The sequence below is a fragment of the Centroberyx affinis genome, unplaced genomic scaffold, assembly GCF_046629955.1.
Source record: "Centroberyx affinis isolate AG114_WGS23_722 - 3 ecotype Tasmania unplaced genomic scaffold, CSIRO-AGI_Caff_v1 ptg006614l_1, whole genome shotgun sequence".
In the NCBI taxonomy this organism is placed as follows: domain Eukaryota; kingdom Metazoa; phylum Chordata; class Actinopteri; order Beryciformes; family Berycidae; genus Centroberyx; species Centroberyx affinis.
The window spans coordinates 18,370-36,498 of NW_027283352.1; the positions used below are offsets into that span (position 1 = coordinate 18,370).

At 41.9% G+C, this 18,129-nt stretch overlaps 1 protein-coding gene across 2 annotated transcripts; it reads right to left on the reverse strand.

Moving 5' to 3' along the window:
* Positions 1-494: 494 nt before the first annotated feature.
* Positions 495-17,693, reverse strand: zufsp (zinc finger containing ubiquitin peptidase 1). 2 transcript variants are annotated; one of them, XM_071512898.1, is made up of 12 exons: positions 17,575-17,693; positions 16,096-16,693; positions 15,876-15,977; positions 14,818-14,877; positions 12,244-12,354; positions 11,977-12,086; positions 10,809-10,977; positions 9,023-9,211; positions 5,516-5,681; positions 2,096-2,256; positions 1,021-1,241; positions 495-627 (listed from the first exon to the last, which is right to left on the reverse strand). In XM_071512898.1, the coding sequence occupies exons 2-12, from the start codon at positions 16,682-16,684 to the stop codon at positions 580-582; spliced, it is 1,926 nt and encodes a 641-aa protein (XP_071368999.1). In that variant the 5' UTR covers positions 16,685-16,693; positions 17,575-17,693; the 3' UTR covers positions 495-579. The 2 variants fall into 2 exon arrangements, with proteins under 2 accessions (XP_071368999.1, XP_071369000.1); XM_071512899.1 differs by lacking the exon at positions 17,575-17,693 and adding an exon at positions 17,490-17,545.
* Between the last annotated feature and the right edge of the window lie 436 nt (positions 17,694-18,129).

Sequence of the window (18,129 nt, forward strand, 5' to 3'; positions counted from 1 at the left end):
TTTTTTTGGCATGTCAAACATCTAAAGGCAGACCGCAGTTATCTTTCTTGCATAAGCAGTTTGCTGTCTCAGTGGAAAGAATGCAACAAAATGCAGTTTATGTTCACCCAAAGAACAGTTGCACTTAGTACATTCCTGTAAGCAGCCTGTAGACAATCACGATTACAAAATGTCTTTTTCGCCAATAAAAACCATAACCCACAATGTTCTCTGATTGTTTCTGTGAGTGTGTGTTTGTGTTTCCGTGTTGTGTGTGTGCTTTTGGGGGGGTTGTGTTTATCTGATCCCACTGAAAGACAGATGCATGTGGATAAGACCGGTATGATTCTTGTTTGACGGGTTTGTAAGTTGACCTCCTTAAGGACAGCTGGTGTCCTTATGCTACCTTTCATCTAACCCTTTAGCAACTGAATGCAAGTCATTTGACAGCACAAATGGAGAACACGCCATATATTTTTTTTGAAAAACGTAAAAGCATGAACTTTATTGACCAAATAAATAAATAAAATATACCTCTTAGTAGCAAGAAAGCAAATGTATGTTCACAGTAAAAAACGAAGAGATAACTGCGTTCTGGTTTCATGGGATTCGGTCAGCCTGCAGTGTTCTTGAGTTCTGGATGCAAATCTGAAAAAAACCAACCAAGAACAAGTCATGCTGATGCCCAGATAAAGAGCGGTTCATTAAACACTTGGTCAGGGTTTTCACACTAAATCAAACATCAAATTCAAGGACTTTTCAATGACTTAAGAGGTCTTGTTTGGTTAAATTCAAGGATTCAAAAGTGGAATGTTTTAGGGCAAAACATTGCATTGCTCAACATTAACTGACTCTGGGGTGAAACCCATTTGCTTCAGCGTCTTGTCAAGTCAGCAAATAGGTAGCGTGCCACTGGGAGTCTCCTCAAAATACCTTTGCAGGCCTTGATTCTTCCCCAAATTAGAAGTGAGCGGGGGGAAAAAGCAAACCCAAAACACATACACTTATCTGAAACGTGCCAACTCAAGAGTCACCACTCGCCTGTTTTTCCTCAGGAGACAATATCCCCTCTACCGCCACCACTTGGTACTGCTTGTGCTTCAGGTTGCCGGGGAACTTCCTGATTCGGCGGGCGGCTGCGGTGACGCCGTCCCCGCTCAGCAGCTTCCTGGCATCTGCTGGTGAACAGCCAGGATCCAGGATCAGAAGACACAGGCTCCCATTCTTCTTCTGCTCCACGCCCACTATGGAGCGGCTGTGACCTGGAGGCACGGAGGGGCACATGTTAATGATACAGTGTAATGAGGATCGCGTTCCCAAGCCTCGCTCTATTGTTTAACAAAGGGCACGTTAATGTAAAGGCACCTGACATTCACTGTCATTCTTGTGGAAATTTGAGAAACTGTCCCTCTGGGAGAATCGGGATGAAATCCTCTTAGATATCCAATCTACTTCCTAGTGTAAGATTTTAATGAATGCTGTGATTGGCCAACAGTATGCATAGATAATGAGCCACCTGACTGCTTGCCAATTGTTGATGGGTGCCGAATAGAGCCGCAACTAACGATTATTTTCATTGTCGATTAATCTGTCGATCATTTTCTTGATTAATCAATTAGTTGTTTGGTCTATAAAATGTCAGAAAATGGTGAAAAATGTGGATCAGTGTTTCCCAAAGCCCAAGATGACGTCCTCAAATGTCTTGTTTTGTCCACAACCCAAAGATATTCAGTTTACTGTCATAGAGGAGTAAAGAAACCAGAAAATATTCACATTTAAGAAGCTGGAATCAGAGAATTTTGACTTATTTTTCTTAAAAAATTACTCAAACCGATTAATCGATTATCAAAATAGTCGATTAATTTAATAGTTGACAACTAATCGATTAATCGATTAATCGTTGCAGCTCTAGTGCCGAAGTTCCAATATGTCCAATATGTATTCCCCAAAGACTTTATTACTAGTAATTTGATGTTGCAGAAAGGTGTGGCTGGTGGTGTACCAGCCAAATTACCACAGCAAACAGTGGAAGGACCGCTCCATCCAGTCAAGTTCTGTGTTTAAGACTGACATATCTACATGACATCAGAGACGAAGAAATCCAAAATGCACGTACCTTGATGCTGCAGGTACAGCGGGGGCTGAGCAGTCTGGATCACCCTCGGGGGAAGTCTGGTGCTCCTGGAAGACTGGGAGAAGTACTGCTTCACCCACTCAAACAGCCTGAGATGGGTGTCTCCGGGGCCGGTGGGCCGGTGGAAGTCTGTGATGCGGGCGCTGTGAACACACGTGAACACATGTCAGGCATTTGGTGGATGCTCTTACCCAGTCCGGCCTGAGAGATATGAACTAGGGTTTGACCGCTATGGGTTTTTGAAGGCTTGATAACGCTAGCGGTATTTTTGAGTTGAAGCTGCAGACAGCTGATATTGAATTATCTTTAAAGCTGCATTAGGCAAGAGTTTTATGTAATAATGCACAGTCTTATCAGCCTAAAGGCCATGGTATACTTAGTGCGGAAATGAATTTCAGCAGGTTCGTATGGACGAAAAGAAACTTTTGCAGAAAAAACAAAGCTCTGCATTGTCTTCGGACTCCACAGTGAACAGGCTTGATGGCTGAACTAGCTGAATTCTTCACACACCATCTTTGTGTCTGTGATCGGTCTAAAATATCACAGTTGGTTGTGTCGCCTTGTGGAAAAGCGTCTCCATTTCCTTTTCCATTCATTACCTCCGCCAAGGAGGTTATGTTTTCGGTGCCGTTTGTTTGTTTGTTTGTCTGTTTGTTTGTCTGTTAGCAGGATTACAGAAAAACTACTGGCCCGATTTTCATGAAACTTCATGGAAGGGTGTAGCATGAGCCAAGGAAGAACCCATTAAATTTTGGAGCGGATCCGGATCCGACTCACGAAACAAGCAATAATAGCACGAACCTTGGCGGAGGTCTGCGCTCTCCGAGTGCAATTCTAGTTGCCATTGTTTCCATCTCCATGCTAACATCTGGCGGTCAACTCTTCAAAATGAATAGTTTGGAGGTCTGGCTTGCTGAGCTTTTAGAAGATTTCTGCACCTTTATGATCAATCAAACGGCTTCTAACTCCTCAGATTCCCTCAGACGGCTTTGTTGCTCTTTCACCACAGCCATTGTTGTTGTTCTGAGTTTTTGCCACTGCTATTTCTGGAGTCCCTAGGTTATGGTTATCTCTGTAATCTTCTTGCATGGAGTGTAAATAAACGAACAGTTCAAAGCTGCAATGTGTAGACACAAATTTGTATGAGACGCTGTGTTTGACTGTGTTTCTATTTTAGGCAAGCTTGAGATTTAGTTGCTAGTATACCACCGCCTCAAATCGCGAAGGAGAAGAGCATCCCGCCCCCTGTAATTGAGGCCTGCAGATTCATCCTATCTGCCCAGATTAAAATTTGGTATCCGGTCACTGGTGGGAAATGCCTGAGGAAATGAATGGAATTGTTGCTTTCTCCTAAACAGCAGTGAGCTGTTGCGTCCAGAGAAAGCTGGACTTGCCAACCTCCATCCCCACAAGCCACTAAAGAAGAACTTCCAAGGTGTGCCCAGTTAACTGATATAATGTTACTTTGTATATAAAGCACTAAATGGCACCTTCATAAGATTGTTTATCATGTTATGTCCCTGCCAAAAACACTCCTCAGTCTTGCTTTTTTTTTTTTTTTTATTAGATGTTCCAAAGGTTTTACACAAGAACACTGGTGAAGCCGCTTTCTGTTTTTAACGCCCCTAAACTCTGGAAAAGATCCCACAAGATCTCAGAATGTCTCTGTTGGTATTTTCAAGACAAAGTTAAAGACATTATTCTACGTACATAGGAGTTTATGTTCATTTTCCTCACTCTTTTACTCTTCATAACCCGTTTTACTGCTTGAATGTTAAGTATTTATGTTCAACTTTGGTCTGTTTCCTGATTTTGTCAGGAATCAGAGAGCGACCTCCATCATGTTGGCAGAGGATGACACTGACTGAATGATATCTGATTTTTAATGAAAGGCCAACATCTGCAAACCAATACAGCAGAGATGGGACCAAGTCATTGTTTTGCAAGTCACAAGTAAGTCTCAAGTCTTTGCACTCAAGTCCCAAGTCAAGACAGGCAAGTTCCGAGTCAAGTCCCAAATCCAAAACTTAGAGTTTCGAGTCCTAAACAAGTCATAATGCGCTCTTCACCAAATGTAATGCCATTTTAACAACAGAGGAAACCATTCATTTTCAGTGAAGGGAGTAATGTTAACGTTGCGTTACCTTGCGATTTCGCTGCTGTAACGTTAGCAGATTGCAGCGCGTGGCCGTCTAATTTAGAAGCTGATTTGTCATCTTGTTTCGGGTGAACATCAAAGTACGAACCGGAGAGGGAACCCGCAACACTCTTGTCTGTTTAAACAGATCATTGCTGTACAATGGCCGACACGGAGCCTGTGTTACGAAAAAACTAGGGGGGGGGGGGGTGGCTCTGCGGTGGATGTAATGGATAGCTGTAAAGTTAGCTAAGCATTGGCTCGCTAACTACGTTAATATATTAGCCTCGACTTACCGTTCTTTGTGCAGCTTCAAATGTCGAACGGAGTTGGAAGTTGTTGCATCTCTGTCTGTAATTTCCGACCCGCACGTTTTGCATACTGCAATTTGTTTTTGGTTGACCACCGCATAGTTTTTGTACGCAAATCAAATTATCTTTGGGGCAGCTGTGGCTCAGGAGGTAGAGCGGGTCGTCCACTAATCATAAGGTCGGTGGTTCGATCCCCGGCTCCTCCAGTCCGCATGTCGAAGTGTCCTTGGGCAAGATACTGAACCCCAAATTGCTCCCGATGGTTGCGCCAGCACCCTGCGTGGTAGCTTGCCGCCATCGGTGTATGAATGTGTGTGAGAATGGGTGAATGTAGTAAAGTTGTTGTAAAGCGCTTTGGATAAAAGCGCTATATAAATGCAGTCCATTTACCATTTACCATCTTTGGTATCATTTCTTCCAACTGGTGCTCAGTAACATAACGTTACTTCTTCATGGTTCTCTCCTGCAACTTGATTGGATGCTGTCAGATTGGTTCAAACAAAGTGGATCTGGGAAATGAAGTGTCGACTTGCTGGGAATGAATAGCGTTAACGTTAGTTGATTCAGGAAATTAAGGAAAATGAATGGATTCGTGGCACACTTTTTAAATAACATACTTTTTAATCTTTGGGTTTGGGGGAAGGTATCAAGTCTTTTCAAGTCAAAAGGCTCAAGTCCAAGTGAAGTCACGAGTCACTGGTGTTAAAGTCCAAGTCGAGTTGCGAGTCTTTTTGGATTTTGTCAAGTCGAGTCTAAAGTCATCAAATTTGTGACTCGATTCTGACTCGAGTCCAAGTCATGTGACTCGAGTCCACACCTCTGCAATACAGTGTATTGGTCCAACCCTTCTTACAACCACATCTTTACTACTGCCTGCCTCTTGTCTTCAAATGCCTTAATGTAGCTTACAATTCTATACTTGGACGGGCTTCGACTATCTTAGACCGTTCGCACCTGATTCCCAGAGAGGTGAGGAGGGCGTAGATCTCTGTGGCTCCGATCCAGGCTCGTGTTCCCTGTAGGCGCCGGCCGAAGTGGGATGCGCCTTGTGGATCCAGCCCTTCCTTCCACGCCCCCTCGATCATGCTCTGCACCCGTGGGATACTGGGAACTGCCCTCTCTGGAGAAGGACAATGATAAAGTAAGCAAAAACGGGAAGAACTGAACAATGGGTAGACCGTTCACTGTTACTACGCCAAACGATGAAATTACAACAATTACACTTAGATCACAGTGCACTGAACATCACAAATTGATGATATCTTGCAGTGTAAGATTATCCAAGGGTGGAGTTTTCTACTCAGTGTTCTACTCAGTGGTGCAGTATGCCTCAAACATATCCACGCCCCCGTGTGCCATTTTTTCCTGTCCACAAAGCAGCTGCATCAACTGTTTGTGAAGAAGAGCGTGTGCAGTATGGTAAACCACACAAGACTGAATAGAGCAGGGGTGCCCAAACTGTGGCCCGCGGGCCGTTACATTTGATTTGGCCCGTCAGAGGGGGGGCAGAAATATGAGATAGTTTAGAATAGATAAAAACTTACTGTGTTTAAACTGTGTATAAACACAAGGGTATATTATTCGAATGGCAAAAATATGTGATTGATATATTTTGTTACAATATAAATATGTAGCCTAATTGTTTTCATTTTTAAAAAATATATTATAAATATAATATAAAATTGAAATATTGATTTAACAGAAAACCCTTGTTAAAATGTTGAATAAATGAGAACTTGTTTGGGAGATTGGGAGAACTGTTGTGTAGAGGTCATTGAGAAAAGAATATTGATTACAATTATATGAAAGTTTGCATTTCAAAATGACCATAACATGCTTATATATTTTGGCCCGTGGCTCACTGGTGAGATTACATTTTGGAAGCAGAGCTGAAACCTTTGGGCACCCCTGGAATAGAGGAAGAGGAACTGGCATTAACATCAGACATGGGCATTTTATTTAGGTTTGTATCTGGATAGCCTAACTGTTTAAATCATATCATTTCAATGGGGAGCTTGTGAAATTGTGATGAGCAAGCCGTCTCATTTGTGATTACTACAGCAGAATAAACTGTGGCTAATATCGTGATTCATTTTTCTGCCCCACGATACGTATTGTCACATTTGTGTACGGAAATATATTTAATTTCAATATATCCCCCAAAAATCCTAAGTAGTTTCTGCTGTTGTGCAGTCTGTGGTTATGCTTTAGAAAAACAAAAGCATCACATTTGCATGAAATACAAGACAAACATGTCAGATCGGTGATGCGCATTTGCATTGGCGGTTTGCGAGGGAAATAGCCATCTGATTCTATGTTGAGCTGAGATGCATTTCTAGTGTCAGGTTACAGGAGCCGTAGCGGCAGGTGTAGCAAAAACAACCTGACACCCCAGTTTCAATGGCAACACACTTCTTTTTTATAACTATTGCCTCAGTACCGCAGTCAAGTAGAGTCAAATTCAGGTCAGTTATTTTATTTTTTTATTTAACCTTTATTTAACCAGGAAGTCCACTTGAGATTCAGAATCTCTTTTATGAGGGAGACCTGGCCAAGACAGCAGCAAATAAGGAACAGGAGCAATTAAACATCATAAAACAAACTACATCATTCCTCTAGCTGAACATCAAACTACATCGCTCCTCTATAGCTGAACACTATCAAACTACATCATTCCTCTATAGCTGAACACTATCAAACTACATCACTCCTCTATAGCTGAACACTATCAAACTACATCACTCCTCTATAGCTGAACACTATCAAACTACATAATTCCTCTAGCTGAACACTATCAAACTACATCATTCCTCTATAGCCGAACACTATCAAACTACATCATTCCTCTATAGCTGAACACTGTCAAACTACATCACTCCTCTATAGCTGAACACTGTCAAACTACATCACTCCTCTATAGCTGAACACAGTCAAACTACATCACTCCTCTATAGCTGAACACTATCAAACTACATCACTCCTCTATAGCTGAACACTATCAAACTACATCACTCCTCTATAGCTGAACACTATCAAACTACATCACTCCTCTATAGCTGAACACTATCAAACTACATAATTCCTCTATAGCTGAACACTATCAAACTACATAATGCCTCTAGCTGAACACTATCAAACTACATAATTCCTCTAGCTGAACACTATCAAACTACATCACTCCTCTATAGCTGAACACTATCAAACTACATCATTCCTCTATAGCTGAACACTATCAAACTACATCATTCCTCTAGCTGAACACTATCAAACTACATAATTCCTCTAGCTGAACACTATCAAACTACATCACTCCTCTATAGCTGAACACTATCAAACTACATCACTCCTCTATAGCTGAACACTATCAAACTACATCACTCCTCTATAGCTGAACACTATCAAACTACATCATTCCTCTATAGCTGAACACTATCAAACTACATCATTCCTCTAGCTGAACACTATCAAACTACATAATTCCTCTAGCTGAACACCATCAAACTACATCACTCCTCTATAGCTGAACACTATCAAACTACATCACTCCTCTATAGCTGAACACTATCAAACTACATCACTCCTCTATAGCTGAACACTATCAAACTACATCACTCCTCTATAGCTGAACACTGTCAAACTACATCACTCATCTATAGCTGAACACAGTCAAACTACATCACTCCTCTATAGCTGAACACTATCAAACTACATCACTCCTCTATAGCTGAACACTATCAAACTACATCACTCCTCTATAGCTGAACACTATCAAACTACATCACTCCTCTCTAGCTGAACACTATCAAACTACATCATTCCTCTATAGCTGAACACTATCAAACTACATCACTCCTCTATAGCTGAATACTATCAAACTACATCACTCCTCTATAGCTGAACACTATCAAACTACATCACTCCTCTATAGCTGAACACTATCAAACTACATCACTCCTCTATAGCTGAACACTATCAAACTACATCACTCCTCTATAGCTGAACACTATCAAACTACATCATTCCTCTATAGCTGAACACTATCAAACTACATAATTCCTCTAGCTGAACACTATCAAACGACATAATTCCTCTAGCTGAACACTATCAAACTACATCACTCCTCTATAGCTGAACAGTATCAAACTACATCACTCCTCTATAGCTGAACACTATCAAACTACATCGCTCAAACTGCAAACTACATCATGGTTTAGTGCACTTAAGAAACTTACTTTCTACAAATCATTTCTGTTCTTCATTCAGCTCTGTGTGTTTAATAAATGGGATAAATCAAACATGTTCCCATAGGACCATATAAGACTATTTCTTCTACAGTACATTTGACGTGGAAAATTGGACAAAAACAGAAGCTAAACTGCACTGGATTGATGGCGAACAAACTGCAGGAAGCGATGATTTCAGGCTCAGCTGTTATGAGTGACAGGCTGTGTGCTTGAGTACCTGGCAGGCGCTGAGCAAAGGTCTCTATTGTGTGTAGAGAGGACAGAAGCATCTGGAAGTTTCGGTAGCCGCAGCCCCAGCCTTTATCCCCCTCTGAGGAGCAGTAGTGGTCGGTCTCAGCACTCAGCCACACATGGACACAGTCTCTGGGTTCCCTCTGGTAGTATTCATACAAGGCTCCCAGCAAACCTAGACAGAGGGTGTGCATCAAATCCGTCGGTATAATTCATCGGTACACAAATGAGTCAAACGAGACAGTTGGGAGGCTCTATCTCGCACCGGTGGTTTTGTTTGTTGCCAAAATTAAGACCACATTTCCCCCCAAAAAAACCCCTGTCGCAGAGAAGATGCTGCCACTTGTTGCCGCTCCCCCGGCTTGGCGTCTCTGCGGGCGTGTTTGTTTTGAAGAGCGAAACGGAAAGATAAGAGCCGATAACTTGATGAAGCGAAGGAAATGAAGGAGAGGAAATCACTGACTGAAGTAGAGGTAGACGAGGCAGGTGGAGGGAAGTGGGTACACCGAAAATGTACACGTTATCACAAAACTAGAAATAACCGCCTGGCGGTTGTATGCCATTGCCTCCGCCAATTAACTTTGTTTTATCATTGCAAGGACAGTCTTTATTTATTGAACATATATAATTAATGTGATTATTAGGTCAAGTTAAAGGATTTTGGTGTCTGCAAAAGTAAGTGACAGCACTTCCACCGTTTTTGTAGAATGACCCAAGATCGTTTTCTCAGCTACAGTGGTAAGCAAAACATTATGATGTCACAGTGAAGTTGACCTTTGAACTTTTGGATATAAAATGTCATCACTTCATCATTTTATCCTATTAGACATTTGTGTGAAATTTTGTCATAATTAATGAATTATGAATTATGAGTTACGGCCAAAAACGTCTTTTGTGAGGTCACAGTGACCTTTGACCACCAAATTCTAATCAGTTCATCCTTGAGTCCAAGTGGACGTTTGTGCCAAATTTGAAGAAATTCCCTCAAGGCGTTCGAACGTACGGACGGACAACCCGAAAACATAATGCATAAAAACACCTGGAATGCACTGAACATCACAGATGTATGAATCAGTAATTATTCATAACTCATTAAGGTATCAAATGACTTGCAGCTTGACTGTCGTTTCATAAGAAACTGACTAAAGCACATGTGATACGTTGTTATTTACCCACACGCAGGGTGTTGGAACAGCCTATCCCCAAAACCAGAACGAGCTAAAATAACATTTCCTCAGAGTTCATGGAATTATGAATAACAGGGTTACGAAATGCACACATGAAGTTGACACATTCTGGAAATCTGAAAGATGAGCAGGGGCCAATACTGAAGAGATGAGCCCGAACAAGAGCCATTCACTATTGCACTGTAGTGATGAAAAGGGACTCTGGGAATATGTTAATGGGAAGACTAGCTCCACAAAGTACTCTAAATATGATCTTGACCTTTTTTTTACTTGCTTATTTTGGTGATGGTCAGATGGTCTATGCTGCATAGATGGCCGAAGTTATTTTAATCTTCAAAATATTAACTACATGGTGCTCCAGTGCAAAATTGCTATACAAAAACAGCATAGTGTATGCTAAAGTGTTAGCATAGAGCCTACTATCACTCATCATAGTGTCTGCTAACGGAGCCAATGATCTACTGGGGACATAGGGATGATTTGGGGTCTATGTTCTCATCACTTAACAGCTAAGTTGACCAACGGGGCAATCTTCCAAAAAGTTGGCGTATTCCTTTAATCTTGCAATGTGTCACGTCAACATACCCTGTGTTCTGGTTCTGCCATCATCGAGCCCTGAGGACAGAGACTCCATCATCTCGGCCCTCTTGTTGTGAAAGTCTGCGGGGGCCATGCGGCCTCTGGCCACCGCGCTCTCCATGGTCCTCTCCATCTGCCTGCGATAGCCGCCCCCGCCGTCCAAACCAAACTGTTTCTGCACATACCACAAATGTCATCATGACTGATTGGAATCGCAGCCTCGTGAAAGTGCGTGATGAAGCGAGTGAGACACCATGACATATCACATGCACATAGAGAGAAACCACAGTCGCGCCCTTGCATTCTCCAGACTAGAAATAACCGCCTCGCGGTTGTATGCCTCCGCCAATAAACTTTGTTTTATCATTGCAAAGACAGTCTTTATTTATTGAACATATATAATTGATGTGATTATTAGGTCAACTTAAAGGATTTTGGTGTCTGCAAATGTAAGTGACAGCACTTCTACCATTTTTGTAGAATGACCCAAAATCATTTTCTCAGCTACAGTGGTAAGCAAAACATTATGATGTGAAGTTGACCTTTGAACTTTTGGATATAAAATGTCATCACTCCATCATTTTATCCTATTAGACATTTGTGTGAAATTTTGTCATAAATAGCATATGAATTCTTGAGTTATGGCCAAAAACGGCTTTTGTGAGGTCACAGTGACCTTGACCTCTGACCTTTGACCACCAAATTCTAATCAGTTCATCCTTGAGTCCAAGTGGACGTTTGTGCCAGATGTGATGAAATTCCCTCCAGGCGTTCCTGAGATATCGCGTTCATGTGAATGGGACGGACGTGAGGTCACAGTGACCTTGAACTTTGACCTTTGACCACCACAATCTAATCAGTTCATCCTTGAGTCCAAGTGGACGTTTGTGCCAAATTTGAAGAAATTCCCTCGAGGCGTTCCTGAGATATCGCGTTCACGAGAATGGGACGGACGTACGGACATATGGACGTACCTACGAACGGACAACCCGAAAACATAATGCCTCCGGCCACGGCTGTCTCTGGCCCGGAGACTTAAAAACAAGTAAAGCCAGGCACACAGCACACGACTTTAGGGAGGATTTCGCTGTCCATTTTTGCACAATCAGGTGAAAAAACGAGAAAGCGGGGTACTGAGATTCAAGACATCAGGGTATCGAGACCCGAGACTGACCTGCAGCTTCTTGAACTCCTCCACCTCCCGCTTGGCCTCCTGCTCCCTCCTCCTCTGGTCTTCCTCCTGCTGAAGCCGTCTGGCCAGCCTCAGGTCCGAGCCAGGACTCTCTGGGTCGACACAATCAAACCAGTCAAGTCTTAGAAACGCGTAAGCAGGCGGTGCATCGGATCACGGGGTTACGGACAATCAGATTGGGGTACATTGTGTTGTACGATGGGAATTGAGTGACTTGTATGTTGTAAGGGGGTGTGAAGAAACCCGTACCTGCACAGTTTGCGGCTGCACCGTAGTCTAAGTGCAGCTCCACATGCTCCTGCAGTGAGAAGCTGTCGCCACAGACAACAGAGCACATGGGGCACTCATATCTCTTCCCTCCTGAGAAGCAGTTTAGAAACTTCATGTAAGTCGAGTTATATAAAACTATAAATCGGTCTAACTGTTAGTGTCATCCACCTCTGATATGATGGATATATTGCAGTTCGATTCATTCATTCACATATTTATTGCAGAATTGATCAATGCTACACTGGTTGTCTATGGCAGTGGTTCTCAACGTGGGGTCCAGGGACCGCCAGGGGTCCTTGAGGGGGTTCCAGGGGGTCCCCAGCAAATTGATGAATTGTTAAACTTCAGCATTATTTCATTTACAAGAAGTTAACACAATTAGAGAATGTAGTAGAATGACTGTTTTGATCAAAGTTTCTCTGTTATCTCTCTACCTACAATACAGATAGTCATGGAATTCTGGTCAAAGTCATATCTAAGAATAAAAATATTCTCAGATTTGGGTCCGAGAGACAAAATCTCATCACATGGGGGTTTGTGGCCCTAATGTGGACTAAATTAGAGGTCCTTGATATGAGAAAGGTTGAGAATCACTGGTCTATGGGAAGCCCTTAACCTGAATTGATTTAAATGAGGCAATTGGATTCCATACAAGTGCACATGAATGTCTTATTATCATTTTTGCTGTTTTATGATTGTTGCTGTTATTAACATCACCCTGGGTTTCAATGGTCCATGATGGTCTGAATGCTGTTTCAGACGCGTTTCCACCCTGACAATACAATTCTGGGAGGAAACACTAAATACTTGAATATTGTTTGGAATTTTTGGCATGAAAACGGTCAAATTTAATTCAATCCCAAAATATGGTCAGAGTATTGACCTTCAAAAAAACCCATATCGGTTAAACACTACTGTAAATAAACATATGAGGTGCTCTCTGCTATTGACTGTATGTGGACTGAATTTGGATGGGTCCCTTGATTTTGGTCAATTAAGCATTAAAATGAAAATAATCCCGGTACCAACATAATGTAAAACATACAGTATTTTAGTACTGTGGCACACCTTCATCGAAGAGTGGCACACTGTGTAAACTCCCAATCTCCACCATCAAAAAATCATTAAAGACTAGGCCAGTTTAGGATCAGTTTACCTCCGTCCCTCACTGGTATGCACTAAGCTCTTTATATTTGGGAACTCCATCTGACTGCTTCTCTTTACGTTTAATTAAAAAAAAAATGGGAACCAGACCCTCTAGTGGCCATTTCCATATTCTACAAACACCAAACAAGCACCCAATAAGGGGCAAGCAGGCTATTTATGTGGTTATGCTTCTGGCCAGGTAGTCGAAATACTAAAATCTGGCCATTGCTTGTGTGTTCTAACTTGAAGATGCCAGATGGATATGGGTGGGAGTGTGCAGCTGGGGTGAGGCGTTTCTTTTTTGTTACTGGAATAAGAGATTGTACATTAGAAAAGTCCATGAAATGCTAAAATCTGGCCTTTGAAACTGGTATAGGAACACTGATACATGTTCTGGGCCTGCCTATGTCTAAATTCATATTGGACCTCTATACTCAATGTGCTTAATGACATCACAGGAATAAACATCCCCACAGAACCAAGAGTAACCCTACTGGGCGACACATCTATGATAAAGGTCAATAAAAACAAACTCAAATTTATTAGACTTGTCCTTATCACAGCCAACAAATAGCCATGCAATGGAAAGATGAACAACCACCTACATCTACTAGATGGACTAATGAATTAGCGTCATGTATACCAAATGAAAAGATAATGTATAACCTGAACGGAAAGCCTGGAGAGTTTCAAAAGATTTGGGGTGGTTTTCTAACATTTCTGGAGACAGAGTCCACAACATAATACTCCTTTTATATTCAAGCAAGTATTGAATCCAACTGTCATGTGTAGGTCAGACACGTTTGTTTTATAGTGATTGCGGTTTCTTTTCTCTTTCCTGTACTGTTTTTATTTATTTCTTTTTCTTTGTATAGGTACATACTCTGAAAGAATTAGTGGTCGGACCTGAAGGGGTGGGTGGGTGGGATGGTCATGTGTGGGTTTTGGGGGATGTCATGACATGGGTGGAACTGTGCATTTGGGGTGAGACTTTTCTTTTTTGTTTTTTCTAAATAAGAGGACTGCCCATTTGAAATGCGAATGTTGCCGTCAAACCATATGAAGATACTAAGGAAGAACAAATTCAGCTACTCTTGCGATGGATATTAAAAAGAAAAACCAATGCTTTTGTGTACCAATAAAGACTTTTTTTTTAGATGAAATGTCTTTATTGGTACAGAAAAACCAATGCTTCTCCAGTAGCAATAAAGACTTGTTTGGAACATCCATCCGCCCCAAAGAGTAGCTTCATTTGTTCTTCCTTTCTAACTTTGTTCTAGTTCATGCACCTTGGTTGTAAGGCGAGGTAGTTTTGCTTTCTTCTGAACTCATAAGGCAACCATACAAATACCACGCGAGCAAAAAATTGATTGTGCAACTCCAATAATGAAGGAGCAGAGGACAAACCTGAGAGACTGTGGGATGAAGGTGACGCCATGGCCGATGAAGAAGCCCCCGGCGCCGCTCCTGGAAAGACAATCGGCCTTAAATAAAGATGCTTTTTCCATTTCAATATATATCACAATATGGCTCACGCATGCAAAATCACGTTAAATCAGAGGTGGGGACTCAAGTCACATGACTTGGACTTGAGTCAGACTCGAGTCACAGTTTTAATTGCTTGAGACTTGGCTTGATGAATGAAGAGAAGACTTGAGACTTGGGACTTGACTTTGACTTTGATGACGACGTCAAGGCGACTGAATTTAAATTCTGTTTTCTGAATTTGTATGGAATGATTGAATTTATTGAAGTTGAAACTGATTATAGAAATCAAACTCATGATGCCGATGAAGTTTTTATCCTATTAAAACCATATTACATTGAAAAGTCCTAGATATTTAGTTTTCTTTAAGATGCTAAATTGATACTGGACTCTTGATTTGTTCTGACTTGACTTGCTGTTCTACATTTAGACTTGAGACTTGACATTAATGACATGGACTTGACTTGGTAATCTACATTTAGACTTGGGACTTGACTTGAACCTTGTGCCTCAAGACTTGAGACCGACTTGGGACTCGAGCAAAGCTGACTTGGTCACACCTCTGTGTTAAATAATCAAATTGATGTTCGTCCCATTGAACTGAATGGTAATGTGTGTGATGTCAAACAAAACTGACATTTTCAAATAATATTCCTACCATACCTCATTTTTGTCAGAGTTTTTAAATAAAATGTGCTTGTTATCATCAGTTTAGACAGCAGAATTATGTCACAATATCCCCAAATCATCATATCATCACGATACAAGACGATAAACGATAATATTGAAATATCTCCCAGCCCTACATGTGGCTTAAGCAGGCTTCATCTGAACACACTATGCGCTCTTTTATCTCCTCTGATTCATACTGACTCAGCACTGCCACCGGATAGCAGTGTGCTGATAAAGTACAGCCTGTGCGGCCTGACTGAACAATGCGGCCTGTCCCTAGATGCAAATCTCTGAGATAGAAAGATACCTTCAGCCGAGTTCTGTTCTTGCAGATGCAACTCGACATGCTCCTGTAGGACGAAACAGTCGCTGCAGACCAGCGCACACATAGGGCAAGGGAACAGATTCTCTAGAACACACACAATACAGAACAGTGCAAGACAGACGTTAATGAAGAAAGAAAGAACATGATAATAAAAAACAAGTTTCTTCCAGCACATCCACTGCCATCCATGCCTGGGATTCACCTTTTCTTGGAGAGGACAGGCGCTTCTGCTTGATTTTGCCCTGCTCTGCTGCATCTTCATCAGCATCATCATCACCACAGTGTCTGAGAGACTCCTGTCTTGTTCTGGGACTCCTTCCAGTCAAAGCCGAACAAGTTATGGGCGCTGTCCCCCCGGGCGATGAACCACCACTAACAGGTGTGGTACCTGTCGAGGGTGGGATTAAACCACTGCTCTGTTGAGGGTGCACCATGGTGGTGGCGGTGGGGAGACGGGACGTTCTGTGGGGTGTTCCTCCACCGGCCGTGCTACAACCGTCCCGAGACGAGCGGGAACGGGCCGCTTCGGGTTCACAGCTGTCAGACCTATCACTGTTTGTTCCAGCAGAGGAACGTGGGGAATGAGCGGGACCGCCACAGTCTGGATCCTGTGTTCCGTTGTGGTTCTCTGGATGTGCGGTGCTGAGGTGGAAGCTCAGTTCGTCATAGGACACCCCAGATAAGGAGCAGAGCGGGCAGCTCATCTCGTTCTCCATGTGGCTCAGTAGAAGATGCGTCCTCATGTCTTCCTCCAGCACTAACTCCTCACCACAGATCTCACACGTCAGCATGGCTTCAGCCTAGGGAGACAGACACGCTACGTTCAGGAGAACCTCACTAGAGCTGCAACGATTAATCTATTAATCGATTAATCGGTTTGAGTAATTTTTACAGAAAAATATGTCAAAATTCTCTGATTCCAGCTTCTTAAATGTGAATATTTTCTGGTTTCTTTCCTCCTCTATGACAGTAAACTGAATATCTTTGGGTTGTGGACAAAACAAGACATTTGAGGACGTCATCTTGGGCTTTGGGAAACACTGATCGACATTCTTCACCATTTTCTGACATTTTATAGACCAAACAACTAATCGATTAATCGAGAAAAATAATCGACAGATTCATCGACAATGAAAATAATCGTTAGTTGCAGCCCTAAACCTCACACCAAACTCTATTAAAAATCGGACAGTTTAATGCGACCTTGTTTATTTACCAGTGTATATACCTGACTTAAGGCCTTTTACGAATGGTTACTGTGTTCTGGTAAATTTAGCATGCAAGTGATTCTCCAAGCAGCACTTTCTTTCAATAAAATCTCAACTTTTAATTGGTTCACTGTTCACTACCGTCCACCGTGGTGTATTTTGGTAGAAGATTATGGCAATAACAGGCAAAACAATTTTGTTGAGATTTTATTGAAATAAGTGCTGCTTGGGGTGCTGGATGTATGCCGAATTGAAAAGGGTCCTGGCGATTCCAATAAGATCTGAATTGATGCTTTGGGAGTGTATGTGTACCGATAAGTAAGGCAACCTTAAATTGCCAGATTTTTAAATAGAGTTTGGCGTGAATATATCTCCATAGGGCACTCACTCTATCACTTGAGGCATTGTCTTTCGCCGAGTGTGGCTACCTTGACTACCTTGTCCCTTTCTAAATATCGAGACAATTTACTCACCGGTAATGCAACGAACGTAGTAGAGTATATTCAACAACTACAAGGAGAGAAATATATTTGTTTTGCTTTCCTTTCTACAGCTCCGAAACTGACAAGCTAGCATGTAGCATCCACCGTCAAGCTAGCCAGAATAAAAAATAAGAGTTCCGGTCCACGCTTTCAAAATAAAACCATTATTGACGATTGCAATGTTTTCTGAGTAGTACCAGCGTGTGAAAAAAGACTAAATCTGAGGAGGAATTCATTGCAAATGGAAATGTAATAAAGGTTTTACCTAGGTTCAGTACAAACGTTTCATCTAGAGTTAAAACGAGGAATCACACATTAAAGGGCATTATGGAAATGTATAGTTCTTTTCCTGAAGTCTGGCTGCAAATTTACCCAGAATACATTTACATGTACACACTGAAGAGATAAATGCTCAATTGTCTCCGTATAAAATTTACACAATACAACACAAGTTTGTTTCCAATAGAGAGTACTGTTTTACGCGTTTGCTTGGAAGGCAAAATGTACATTTTCCGGCATAACTCTGGCTAACTCTTGCTAATTTGA